Source organism: Pinus tabuliformis, chromosome Q, assembly GCF_031772625.1.
Source record: "Pinus tabuliformis cultivar Carrire ecotype Pingquan chromosome Q, CPIR1, whole genome shotgun sequence".
Classification (NCBI taxonomy): Eukaryota; Viridiplantae; Streptophyta; class Pinopsida; order Pinales; family Pinaceae; genus Pinus; species Pinus tabuliformis.
Window position 1 is genome coordinate 1,350,752,949 of NC_142296.1, and position 14,722 is coordinate 1,350,767,670.

A 14,722-nucleotide genomic window follows, 5' to 3' on the forward strand; every position below is an offset into this window, starting at 1 on the left:
AAGTTCAAACATCCCTTGATTAGTCCCTTGTCTTTTGATACTTGTTTTCTCAGACAGATATTTGTTAAAATTGGCAACTAAGGCCAAATTCCACCGTGGGACAGCTCATATGATGGACATGATTACTGCATTGGATTCCTCTTTTCAAGAGGTCCAATTTTGATATAAATATCATCTCATTCTGACAAGCAGAAGTGGAATTTTGAATTTATTCTCTCATGCACAAATTGTCGAGGTCGGCCTCAGTCAAATGTAGGCTCAAGGAGCCCAATGGATGTCTCTGAGTCCTCACCCTCAACAAATTGTATAAATAGGAATGACCTTTCTCATCATTTGGACATCACTCACTCACACATCCTTCTCTCTCCTCACATCAGATTGGTTCGTACAATGTGGGTTCTTTTCTCTCTCTCTCTCTCTCTTGCACATGTGGCAGGAGGCCGAAAATTTCAGAGACAAGTACAGGCCAAAATTTCAGAGTGCAGACCTGCGTTGACCAAGGGGTTGTTTGATTGTCTTTGACTACTTTATTCTGGACAGAATTCCAATCTCTTGAGGCCACATTCTCTGGCACAAAAACCGAGGCAATGAAGGCTGTTTGACCTGCATTGACCACAGGGTTGTTTGACCACAGGGCTGACTGAAGTTTGAATGAGGTTGACCCAGTTTTTGTGGACTGTTTTGGGTTAACTTTGACCCTTCTTGGAGGCCGAATTAGACCGCTGTTGACCAAGCTGCTTGGAGGAAGTTTTGTAGCTGATTTTACCAGCGTTGACTTTCTGGTTAGGGCTGCAGTTGACTGTTGATTTTGACAAGGGCTATTTTCACTGTGTATTGTGCAAGTGAATTTGATCTATGTACTCTCTCTCTCTCTGCTGAACTATTGAATAATAATAAGAAGATTTGATCAAAGGGTTTTCCTCACATTGAGGTTTTTCACTGGTATCCACCAAATCTTGTGTCCTCTTGTCTTGGTTTGTCTTCTATACATGTTTTTATGTTCTATGTGCATTTACTATCAACGTAATTAAATTAATGTGATTGGTACTGGAAATAATTGGAAATTGTCATTAGGCTGCTGAAGGAACATTGAAGTAAATTGTGCTAAAGCATAGAACATACCTTTGTTATCTAAAATTAACAAGATTTTTGCCCTTGTTTGGGCATGCTTGCGGTGACTTTACATATGCATGCAAGAGTCATCAAACAAAATGTTGGAATCTAATTTTTGGAACAATTCTTCACCATTCCTAGATTGGGGAGCCATTCCTGTAAATTGGGGGAGACTGAGCTCATTGTTTCTCCATTTCTTTAGCTAGTACACTTATGAGATGAGATGTATGGGGAAATACCATGCTGCCATGAGGGACATGGTATCACTGAGAGACATGTAGTTGAAGACAGTATTGCACTTGTTGCCAAACCATTACCAGGATTCCTAGCAAGAGAATTTGAGTTAGAACCCTTTTCACACTGAGATGGTTGGCTACACTGGATTCCCAAGGGACTGTGCACAAATGAAGGACATGTCTGGGCTTGTAGGAGCTGGAAGGAAGAGGTTCCTGAAATGTTTCAGCACTGATTGAGGTGCCTGGAGTCAATATCCTATTTCTGAGATAGCAGAGCCCAATCATGGTATGTGCTGGGTTGGGAATGTGAGTGATCGCTCTAACTGTCAATTTGGCTTTGTTGCTTCATTGCCTAGCTTGGGGGTGGCACCTACACACACTGTTACCTGTGGCTGGGAAGAAAATCACTCCTGTTGAGCTATTTTCTCCAAGTGTTTTAACTTTTTCAGCAGATAAGTAATGTATAATTAATCTTTATATGTCAATAATTAATTTTAATGGTTGTTGTTATGTGTGAAGATTATGTGTCTGAATCGGTGAAGGTCAGTGTGGTTATGGTAATGTCCCAGGGGGTTGTAATAGGCTCTCTGTTAAATAAAGATATGCAGATGCTAAACCTGATACAGCCAACAGTTCTTGCTGAAAAATACAAAAGTCAGCCTCTCTTGTGTAAATTAAGATACAGCCACAACAATTTTACGGAATTGGAATTGTGGATATCATTAATGATGCCAGAAGAATGATAGAAATTGTTATTCTTGTCTAAAGCTGAAAATGGCATCTACTTCATGTGAGAAATACCATTGGTCTTGAACAATTTATAAAGAAGGCCAACATAGACAATTTTTAGTGTAATAATCTCAATATGGAAACTAATTGGAATGAATTTTTGTGTTAGTCATGCATGGAAATTAATTCATAATGAGCAATTGTAGAGATTGTTGTGCATGCAAATAAATCCCACTGCAAAAGTTAATTACATGATCAAATATTGAGTTTATGCGAATGGAAATTCTATTAGTAAAACTGTTATGAACTTTGTTGTGATTTCCTTTTAAGATTTATGTAAGATGCATTTCTGATTCTGTTGGTATTGCATAGGATATCTGTCATGAGGATGTGGGAAGCCCATCTGGACTCATAGCTGGGAAAACTGCGATGAAATGAGGAGGAGATTTTAAATGGAGTGCCCTGACAACCAAGGGAGGTGGTCTGGCTATGCTACAGTCTTCTCTTGAAAACAGGTAAATAGTAAAAGCCATTAGTTCACCTTTACAGGCCCTGACCAAAGGGTGGGCACCATCTGTACATGAAAGAACTCAGGAGTCATTACTTGTTTTTACTGGACATTTGCCATGATTTCAGAAATAGAACTAGTCACTTTTGTTTACTTTCAACTACTTATAATCATACATTTATTCTTCAATATTACAAGCCTGTTCTCAAATCACCACTTCCTTTTATAGAATGAGACTTTGGTGCAAAATATATATTTGAGATGGGCAAAATAAGACAAGGTATCAAATTTTAAATGGAGTAAAAGGTCATCATTCAATTAATTATTTATTAAATGCCATTAAATGAAAAAGAATTTAGGCAATCTTAGTTTACCCAACAGTCATTCTTCTAGGGGTAATCTTGAGAAGCAAGGGCAGGTGATGTCTCCAGGGACCATGAAGGGAAAATAATGGGAAATTACCAATGAATTTGGGTCATAAAACAAATAATCAAACAGAATTGGCTGCTCCAAACTGCAACAACGAAGGCAAGTTGAAACAAGGATTTGAGAGAGTCATCCTTTAAGGTGATTCCAAATTTATCATAGACAACCTCAATGGAAAAATTCAAAATCCCTATTGGGAAATTGACAGCCACATCACATGATTAAGTCAGCTTTAGAGTCTAGTGCCAAGGGTTGTCTCAATCAGTTGAACCATCCACCAAAGACGTGTTGTCAATGGAGAGGTCATATATTCCAATCCAGTCAAATCCCATGTGGTTACCAGCCACAAAGCTGGTGGTTGATCTGACTTCCATCTGGAAATTCTGGTGAAGGGGAATGCTCTGTGAGGAAACATTACTATTACTAAGCTTTAGAGTCTAGACTGACCAAATTTAACCCGTTCCTCAGAAAAAAATGTCAGCTCCAGAGATGTTGATGATTGTAAGTTTGTCTTTCAAAGAAGAACCTTTATGCTAGCAGATTGGCTAACACATTAGGGTCATTTATAGAAGAGATGATAAACTCGTGTTTTCTAACACTTCCTACCTCATGAATGAGAACAACTGGAAATTCACCTTGGACAAACTTTTAACCACTAGGGACCCCGTGGCAACTCCTCTTCCATGTGTGAATACTGGAAAGTTGAAAACCCATAGATTTGAGGACTTAATGTGTATCCACCCTCTTTACACCTTCATAGATTCTGCCCCTCACCAGATTTCTTCCCAAACATGCTGACAAGATTTGGACAGGCATTCCTTGGAAGACTAGCAGTACAATCAAGTTAGAATTTCTCCATTACAACCACTCAGATTAAAAGGGGGTTCCTCATAACCATGAAATCAACGTTGCTTGCCACCCTTCTGTCTCAAACTTCATTGTTGACTTGGTTTTCTTCCTGCAATACATAATGGCAGACGCTTCTATCCACATGGATAGGACGATCTAGGACCAGGGTCCAAGTAATAGTAGCTTCCCTTCCCATTCCCCAGTGGGAGGGAAATCTGTGAATCGTTTTAATACTCAGGAATAGTATGGGTCCCTAGAACTTCATGAAACAACGGGGCCATGCAACTCACAGCAGCAGTACTGAAAGGCGCCCACAGTTTCAAATGAAAGAATTCTGGACTCCTTAAGGCAGTTTGAGATTTATGGGAAACAGATGAGATGCTAGCCCAGTGACAGATAACACTCAAAGAGGAAAGTGTCTCTAGATCATCTATCTTCTGCATTTAAAAGCTTGGACACAAATTTAGTCCTGATAGGCTGGTGATGCAATCAAGAGGTGGATCATCCATGATCTGGAATCTTTGGTGGAAGATGTTTTGAGCCACCAGCCACCTATGGACATCTAGGACGAAACAGGTCCAATTCAAACGGACCAACCTACCACTAGGAAATAATCAACTTCACAGGTCTCAGAGAACAAGGATAACCTGTTACATGTCTTGTGAGATTTTTTTTTTTTTCCCATTTTTTTTGTTTTGAAATTCATGCACAGGTTATGACAGTTAAGTTGATACCTTTGACTTCTGAGCAGTTTGTATTTGATGCAAAGCATAGTCTAAAAGTATCTGAGATTCGGAACTATTTGCACATTTCAATTAAAAGAACTGCTCTACACATGGCAGAATGCATGCCGCCATTCTGAATGTATTGGATCTATCATTTGAAATATTTTTATAAACCTTTTTCTTATTTAAAACAAATTGACTCCCTCTGATCAGGTTAAATATTTAATGAGCACAATTGTCTCAATGCATATTTAAAGTTTAAAGTTGTTAAAGTATTTCCCTTTATTCTTTTTCAAATAGGGGAGATGCGTTTTGGGTCCTCTCAATTCGTCTCCCACAATACCATAGCTATGTGCATAGGATTCATGTACATCTCCTTGTTTGTTAACTTGTTCTAGATGTGAAGAATCCCAAAATATGTTTCGGGTTGTCTGGTATACAGTTCAATCTCTGCCTGTACAACAGTCTGGAGTAAATACATGCTGTCTACGATAATTGATCCTTGCAAGCAAGAGCATCTAGACTCTTTCTACCATTAACCAAAATTGTAACCCATAGAGTTTAATGGGCTAGACAATATTTTATTAAGAATTCAGGGTGGATGTTTTGTAATTTAGTCAGAAATGCTCTCTTCAGATATGAAGAAGAACCTTGTGTCCTATTGAGTCAAAATGAGATCATTGACTACAAGATCAATAGGGCCAATGAATTATAGATGTGGATAGTTCGATGACTAGATGTCCTCCACTGATTGACCTAGGAAAGTGGAGAATTGTCATAATGTCTCATTACAAGACGTGTTGAAGGGCATGCCATTAGTTCTCTTCAGTTTCACCTGCAATAAAATATCACAACAAATGAAACAAAAAAACTGCCTCTGTAGCCTCGCCAAGGTGGAGGAAGGGAACAATACCAGAATGACATAACGTGAAAATAAAAGAGTTCATATTGATGCACCATATAGGAACCATTCATACTCTATGGGTGCTCTCCCTGATACTTCTCTTTTCAAAATATGCACATGGCTGGGGATAGAAGAAAAACTCGTTTGACATTGACAAAATTATTTATGTTTCTCTGCACTCCCTGTAAAGTGCAGTCCTGGTCAATGCCCTTCCCATTAAATGCAATTGTTGTTCATGTGGCTAGAAAAAATCCAGAGACTAAGCCTAATCAAAATTAGATGCCTGGCAATTGTCACATATATCCCTCTAGTCTATGAAATTAAAATGACAAATAAAAAGTGTCCTCAATGTTGTATCTGGGGTAAAATGGGGTCTAGGGTCTGAGATTTTACAGATCTCTCCTGAACATCTTGCTGGAAACTTATAGCTTACAATTATCTCAAAAAAATGACTACTCAAGAGATTGTATATCCTGTTGAAAGTGTGGTTTTTATCTATGCTAAGATTTTGTTTATAGGTTACCCAACTTACCATGTTTGATACCAATATGTGGAAAGATATGCAAATATTATAGATCTTGATAGGTAGATGAAGATATGTATCATATTGCCTGCAGAGGTTTGGTCTCGTGGCCAGCGGACGATCTGCTAAGTCGTCCGTGCCACTATGCAGGTCACGAGTTCGAGTCTCGTCTTAACCAAGCGCCGTCCTTGCGGGCTGGGCGGTTGCTCCTAGAGGTTATAGTGGCAGCCGGTGGGATTCGACCCCGTGTAACGCGAGTATGATACCACCGCCGTTGCCTATTCCGCTAGTCACCAAAACAAAAACATGTATCATATAAGGTAGTAGCATCGACAAATCAAGCTTGGGATCTGAAAACTTATAGCAGGATTCCTTGGTGGACGCTGACACATGCCTTAACAATAATAGAGTCATAATCACAAGAATAATATCAATAGGGTTATTAATAATTAATTAATATTGGTGAAAGGTTGTGAGAGCTCTAGAAATACAACTCAAAATTGTAACATGGTTATCTACCTACTATCAATCATGTATTCTTCCATCTTTGAATTTGGACACCTCCAATGTATGAGTTTTTGCCCCCCTTTAACGATAGAGGTTCACAATCTCTACTTTTCCATTCATATATCTTCTAACATAACAAACAGGTTGATTCGTTACAAGAAAAAGCTTGTTGCACCCTTGAACCCTACAGTTTGTCAAAAATTCTGGTATTGTCTTCATTCCTCCAATTTCCAACTTATCTTCTACTTTTTTATTTTTGCATGTGCTTTCACATTTCTAGTATATACATTTCTCCAAAAAGAAAGCTTATTCAGCATGTCCAACTCTAAATGACAAATGATCCCCAATGCATACAAAATACAATAAAAACACTCATTGACTAGTGTATTTACATGATTAACAACTTCAATAAAAGAATACTCAACAAATAAAATTTGTAGGCTCTATAAAAAGCATACCAGGCTTAAGGTCACGGTGAATAATTCCATTTCCATGTAAGCACTCCATAACTTGAGCTATGTCCAGTGCAAAAGCCAGAGCAACACGCATGTCTATCCGCTTTGGCCGTAAACTCATCATGTATTTCCGCAGTGATCCACCTACTAGAAGTTCAGTGACCACCACCATCATTGACTCTTTGCAGGCTCCAATAAACTGTTTTTCCAGAAGTACCCAACCTATTCAGAAATCTTTCCCTTAAAGAATTGCTGAAGTTAGAAACACAAATGGAAAGAGGGAAAACATAGGCAATACTGAGATGTCAGATAGGCCAAACTTGGAACCTGGCCATCAATAATCCTAGATAACAAAAGACATTTTAATTAAAGGTTCATTCTATAAAATGCCACATAAGAAGTCAACATCCAAAAGATGGGGTTAAAGTCACTCTAAGGCTGTTGCATGGTCACATGTCCCATCAACAAATATAATATCTTGGAAACAAAAAGCATAACTCAACATGAGATAAGATCAATTTTTCATAAGTTGTTTTGTAATTACTTCAAAAAGTTACTCCCTGGAAGAATGACATAATGAACCAACCTTCACTAAATTCTTATGTTGCACACGTGATAACAAAGTAATCTCTCTTGCAAACCGTCCCTCCTGTTTAGCTCTTTCCTCAGGGGTATCCCCTAGTTGGATGATTTTTATTGCAACATTCTTTTCTTTGTACCTGCAGAAGTTTGGTAAAAGTTAGAAGAATGTGAACTGTCGATATTGCAAGTAGACTGAGTTCAATTGGCAACCAAACAGGTGGGCTCTTCCTATTTTTCAGCTGTTTCTCCTAACGAGTACAAGTTGATGTTTGTTCATAAACAACACTCGCACAAGATGATGAAATATAAATGAGAATACAATACCAAAAACATTGAATACAAAGTGGAACATAAAAAGCAAGCTCCCTCAGTCACTGAGCTCTCAGCTATCTTGGCTAACGATCTCTTCACTACAAGGGCTGAATTTCTGGACTCCACAGTTATTGAAGCTATGGCCAAAACACAAAAAATAACAGGTAATCCTATCCACCGTGCAGACTTCCAATCATCTGACATTTGTCAATGGCTCTGAAATTTGGAGTAGCTTCGTTTCAACAGATAGGTTTGAAGGGGAAATCTGCAAGGTGGGTGGGAATGTATGTTTTTCTTTTCTTTCTTTTGGGTTGGTCAAGACCTTTTAACGAGAGAGAGTGGAACTCCTTATAGCATCAACTTTACAAGACAATGACCTTTGGCTACAAAACCACAACTAAGGAGTTTCTACTCTGTCAAAGTTACCCTTGGCCTCGTCAGCAAAGACCGCATTAGCCCTAGCAAGGGGACTACCATTAACAGTTAGCATAGTACTGGTGTTTATCTCATTAACACCACCCCTCGTCTTGGGAAGACTTGGTCAACTGCATTATCATGAAAAGCACACCTGCCGGATTTTTGAAGTTAAGTCATCATAATAACAAGGCCTGCACTTTACACTAGACAACAACAGATACCTTTGGATGTTGTTAAATCCAAACTCCACTTCCATTTAGTATTTCTAAGGATATATGAGCTCATCTGTACTTGGAGAAATAAATCTCAGCCTAATACTCAGCCTGATGCATGCTACAAAGCATGAATACAGACTTAAAACAACCGTATAGACGACTGACTGGGTAAATACTAAATTCAGATTCAGGGAGACCTACGTGGTATATATACACACACACATGGATAGGGGCATATAAGCTCATCTGTACTTTAAGTAAATTTCATATACGCAAACCTAAAATCAACTAACACCTGTATGCATCGATTGTCTGGATAATTATATGAATATGTGTGTGTGTGAGGAGGCAGGGTTAGCTCAATCAGCTGAAATTATATATATATATATATATATGTGTGTGGGGAGTAGGGGGTGGTCGGTGGTCGGGATTAGCTCAATCAATCACCTGATACACCCTGTAAAAGGTAATGGTACCAAGGAAGGTCGCGGGATCTACTCCCAGAATTAGGTTCTTTGGAGTTACTGGCTGGTTATCCGACCTGTCGTTAATCCAGATATAAGGGTTAATTCCAATATCCAAGAAGTCGGGCCATTCAACAAGAAATACATAGATTTTTTTCCAACCAAGGTAACTCAAAGGATAATTCACAACATTCGGAGTTGGCATCCATCCCCATATATAGATATTTGATAGCCATCCTAACTATTCCAAAATGCATATCTCACTGATATTATTCTTGTTACTATTCAATATTCTCACATACATAGGCTATACAGCATACACCATACAGAAGGGAAAAGGAACGACCAAACAGGTAAAGTTAATCGGCCTGCAACCAATCCATTATTTAACATAACCGTTATGTTAGTAGCAGCAGGAGGGACTCTGGCTTTGAAGACTTAAAAAAAGGTTTCGGGGACAAGAAAAACATACTTGCCCTCATATACTTTTGCGTGAGCACCCTCTCCAATCTTTGGCCCTACAAAGAGAAGCTTTGGATCAATCAACCATTTGTCATCAAACTCAAAATCATAAGAAGGGCTCCTCGTCATCGATGTTGGGCTCCGGTCAGCTTCCTGCTCAGTATACATGTCACCATCCTTGATGCCCTCTGGAAGAACTCTAGTAGCTTTTAGTGACTCTGCCCATGGGATTTTCTTCTCCTCCCCTGAACCCATTTCTGAATATGGCATCATATCCAACTGCAATGCATTCCGTCAATGAAATGAAAGATTTTCAAGCCTCAAATGGCTGTTGTTCTTCAAAGTTAACAATTAGTTACTGCTGCGTGGATATAGACATATTAGAAAGAGATACAGATGATGTTTTCAGACATTTTTTGGCTTCGAGAATGTGCTGTACAAATGGTTTCAACTTTCAGCAAATTCTGGGGATACAGAAGCAAGAAAACGGCTTATAGAATATTGTTGCGAGTTCATTTTTTACACAAACACAAAAAATGAATGCGGGTCAACGCCTGCAAACAGAGATGGGGAGGTTAGAACTGGATACAGAGGCCTACTGAAGCTTGCTGTGAAGCATATTTTGACAGAAATTGATGTCGGTCAATAGTATTCAACAAAGGGATACGGGTAAATGGTTTTGAGCAAATTTTAGGAGTGGATGTGGAACAATAACATAATTGAATGCGGGTCAATTGTTTTAAGCATATTTTCACAGTTAAGATCAGAGGAAATGGCGTGGAGAATGTTTCTCAAGTAATTTTGAGAAATGAATATGGATATTTCCACCAATTACCGACAGCAGGTCATAAGAGCTGGTCTACAGAAGGAAGATATGGCGATATGGTGAATGTTTGAGAAGAAAGGTAACAAGAAGGGCTTAAAGGGTTCCACAGAAAAATAATTCAAGTAAATTGGGCAGATGAGTACCGAAGAAAAACAGTATCCGAGTCAAAACCAAAGACCATTGAACCAATTTCACCATAGAAATGCAATGGGCTTTTAAAGAAGAACGAACTGACACGGAACATACAACAGACTGGTGGGAGACAATGAGATCCTTATACTGTCCTTTATCCCTCTGAGAGTGTCCTTCATTCTTCCCTGTCATCAGCATCAAGTTTTGATTGAACCACTAAATAGCAAAGGGTAGAAAATAGAAAACATCGGTTCAAAATCCCAGGCTAGGCAGCTCCCAAAACGCCATGTGCTTTCCATTTTCTGATTATGGAGTCCTGGCCATGGAATTTAGAGCAGCCCCAAGAAGCATCTAGGAAAGCAGAAGGAAGTCTCCTTTAACGATTCAAACTTTACCGATCGTGGCTATCACCGACAACAATGTCAAAAGTAGGTTGTAAGTTCCCTCATGCTCAATTTCATGCACCGACCTACGCTACAGTGTGCTAAGCTTTACGGTTTGAGAAATGGTTAATGTGCATTTTCCAAAGAGGTCCTATGCCGGTTTGTTTGGACTTTTTTTCATCTGTCAGTCTGTATATGTTTGTGTTGAGAGCCTGTGTTTTTTTAATTCAGGTGAATAAATGTTTCATATTTATAATATTGACTTTGCTTTTAAAATATAAATATGATATTAAGTGAGAATAAAAATAAAGTTGTTGGGATGCAGTTTAGTCGGTATAACCTGAGGTATGGCTTAAATAATTAAGGAAATTCAAAGTTCAAATTTCTGAAATAATCTGGTCAACCGTAGATGTATTGTTAATAGCCCAATTCGTTTCCATATCAAACGAGCACAAAATCAACTTATATATAAATAAATATAAATTAAAATATAATAATAAATTTTATTAATAAAATCATTTTTTTATCAAGTGAGTACAAGATCAACTTTTATATATATATAAATTTTATTAAATAAAAAAATAAATTAAAATAGTATTTTAGTATGTTGAAAACTTCTGATAAATTGTATATTTATTTGATAATGTGCTTAGTATTATTTATATTTGTCAAATGTGTTAGTTTGGTTGTGAATAATAGCGATATGCTATTTTAATCCTAATCAGACAGAGTAATCATTTTTATAAAATTTGGTTGTGAATAATAGCGATATGCTATTTTAATCCTAATCAGACAAAGTAATCATTTTTTATAAAATTATTAAAAAGTAAGTAGGCAATTAATTGATAAACAAAGGTATGAAATTTGAATGCATATATAACGACTCCTATTTTTATTGAGTTTGAAGGGATATATTATTATTTATGTTTAGTTTTGTGGTTAAAGTGGATACAAATTTGTTTAAAATGTTTTGATTAAAGATAAATTAAATTATATAAAAAATAAATATAATGATGATGATTAACATCAATATAGTCTATGTTTTTCATATAAGTATGTTTTAAATTAGATAAGAATTAAATATATATATGTTTTTTAAATAAAAAATATAAATTAGAAAAAATAATAATTAGACATATTTATTTATAAAATTAATACTTAGATATATATGACTTAATTTTTAAGACAAGTATATAACTATTGAAAGGATCAACTACTTAATCATCAAAAAAAACTATAACTAATTTAATGAGTTATCCATAGTTTCACACTCTGAAAAACGTTTCATAGATTACGAAATTTGTATTTTTTTAATTAAAAGTACATTATTTATATATATACATATATATATCTATCTAAAAAAATAATATCATTTTATTTTAATTATGAATTTATCAAATGTTGAGATATATAAATTTTTTCGTATATAAAACTTTTTCTAGAATATAAAACTTGAGAAAAGATTTGTGATTAAGGGATTTTATTCTTATAAATATTTAATAATATGGAGTTAAGATAATTTATATTTGTTTTTTTAGCTATAAAATGGTTGATGGGGAACTAGCAACTTCCCTATATATATGTAACAATTCACAAGCTACATATATCAAAAATTCATAGTTCAACCTAAGACTGAGATGTCTGGAGACCACCAGAAATTGGGGTCAGGATCCTAGACTCCAATAGGATGTATATCATTCCAACCTTACTATGACGGCTCATGGTGTCCCCTATAGGATTTGAATCCACGTGGAGGGGATAACATCCCAGTAAGACAATCACCCCATCGTCCCACAAGGAGATTATCATTTTATATTTGTTAATAATAAAGTTTGAGAGTCTTATGGGGCAGGGACGGGGGCGAGGGCGGGGGGTGGGGTAATTTTTTCCCTAAGAATCAAGAAGAACATAGGTATGCTTGGGGTTTAGGTCACATTTCCAACGACATTGCTGAAGCCTATGCCTTGTATCAAGGTTTAAGGCAAATTGTGAATCTGGAAATTCAGAAGGTGATTTTTTTGTGGTTCCTTGAATATGATTCACCATTGATATTCATGATCTTTCCCCTCAAATACAAAGTTAAGACAAATTTTCGAGCAGATTTATCAGCTGTATCAGTCTATCCCTCGAAAGAAATGTCTCTATATTCTTGGATAAAACAACTCCAAGGTTGATCCCATGGTTAATTTGGCGTCAAGGCTAAATGAAGGCAAACTTTCATGGTAAGGCAAAAAAGAGATATATCTCCCTTCCTTAATGGTTTGTCAAAAAACTCATAAACCAAAAAAAAGAAGTAATTCTTCGTACTTTAATGGAACATTTAATGTTTTGTAAATTTTATTTTTTATTAAGTTTATATTAGTAAATGTGTTAGCAAAATACTATAGATATTTTAACATTTTTTTAAACTTTAAAATCAAAATGCTGTAAATAATCATTAATACATATTCCAATCTGACTTCTTTATTAGTTTCATGTAAATCATATATTTAAACTAAATTTTAATTCAATATCTTTTAATATAATAAATATTTTTTTATTCTTGTGTGATGAATGTTAGTTTTAATAACATTAATAATTAGTGAAAATTGGTCCATCCTAATATAACGATTTTAGGATATTCAAGGTTAATAAAAAAGTGAAAATTGGTATATCATAATATAAGGATTTTATGATAAGTGTACGTAATAATATATCATGAACGTTATTTTGGAAATATTTTTTTTATTGTATTCTTTTTGTTATTTTATATTGTTGTACTTCACACTAAGACAAAAACCCTAAATATATATTGATCTTTATGTCAATGAGTATGTGTTTCTATAATGAGATGATATATTATTTTAGAAACACTTTATGTTCTACCCTTCTATGTTTGTTATTTCATATGGGAAATGAAAAATGGTTTGTGAAAATATAAACCTTTAATAGCATGATATGCATGTAATAAGAGGGGCTACAATGATGTTTTAAAAATCATGAACACCTTATAATTTGATAATCTTTATATTAGTGGAAGTGTTTATAATGATATATTATGAATCTTTTATTATTATGAATTTTTGTTTTTTTGGTAAATTAAAAAAAAAAATATTAGTTATAGGATTCTTTTGTGATAATATAAAGGTTTTAAGATCTCGTGATTTTTATTTTAATAAAAGTATTTGTAGTGATATGTTATGAATGTTGTTTTTGAAAAAAAAAATTCAATATTTTATAATTATGGTTGTTAAGTGAATGGGAACATTAACATTGATATGTTATGAATGTTGTTTTGGATATGTTTTTATTATTATAAGTCATTTATCTTTTTTTACTTATTATTCCATATTCATGGTGAGGATTAGTTTGTGACAACTTTAAGGTTTTAATATCTCATGATTTTTATGTCAATAAAGTGTTTACAAAGATATGTTAAGAATGTTGTTTTGGAATCATTTTTATGATTATAAATCATTTATCCTTCTCTGTTTGTTATTCCATATTAGTAGTGAGTACATGTTTGCAATAACATAAAGACTCTAATATCTCATAATCTTTATGTTAATGGAAACATATATAATGATAGTCAACCCCATACTAACATAATTGTTGATTGGTTGTAATATTGATACTTGTTTCTCATTCTTGTCCCTCCCTCCTTTATGTTGTGTGTGTGTGTGTGAACAAATGAATGACATCATACCTTGTAAATATCTTTATAACTATAAAAACACATCTCTCTTCCTATATTTATTTCATAATAGTTGCAAGCACTAGTTAGCAACAACAAAAAAACATCAATATGTCATGAATGACATCTTGTTTTGAAAGCATTTATAAGACTATAAAATCCCCCCATCCCTCCTTGTTCGATTTCTCATGTTAGCTATGAGAATTGGACTGTGATGACGAAAAGGCGTCAATATGCCACGATCATTATGTTAATGGGGGTGTCCATAGTGATAATGACCC

At 35.5% G+C, this 14,722-nt stretch overlaps 1 protein-coding gene across 3 annotated transcripts; it reads right to left on the reverse strand.

Moving 5' to 3' along the window:
- Positions 1-5,024: 5,024 nt before the first annotated feature.
- LOC149224897 (serine/threonine/tyrosine-protein kinase HT1-like) lies at positions 5,025-10,790 on the reverse strand. Of its 3 annotated transcripts, none has more exons than XM_089386332.1 (4): positions 9,438-10,789; positions 7,562-7,694; positions 6,979-7,174; positions 5,025-6,299 (listed from the first exon to the last, which is right to left on the reverse strand). In XM_089386332.1, exons 1-4 carry the CDS (start codon positions 9,698-9,700, stop codon positions 6,292-6,294), a joined length of 600 nt encoding a protein of 199 aa, XP_089242458.1. In that variant the 5' UTR covers positions 9,701-10,789; the 3' UTR covers positions 5,025-6,291. The 3 variants fall into 3 exon arrangements, with proteins under 3 accessions (XP_089242458.1, XP_089242457.1, XP_089242456.1); XM_089386331.1 differs by having other exon boundaries at positions 5,387-5,421; positions 9,438-10,790; XM_089386330.1 differs by lacking the exon at positions 5,025-6,299 and having other exon boundaries at positions 6,411-7,174; positions 9,438-10,790.
- Positions 10,791-14,722: the final 3,932 nt, after the last annotated feature.

Coding starts and splice junctions, on each gene's coding strand:
- LOC149224897 (XM_089386330.1), bottom strand. CDS start 9,700: ATGATGCCATATTCAGAAATGGGTTCAGGGGAGGAGAAGAAAATCCCA. Junction 7,695..9,437: donor GCAAAAGTATATGAGGGCAA/GTATGTTTTTCT, acceptor AAACTTCTGCAG/GTACAAAGAAAAGAATGTTG. Junction 7,175..7,561: donor AACATAAGAATTTAGTGAAG/GTTGGTTCATTA, acceptor CTGGAAAAACAG/TTTATTGGAGCCTGCAAAGA.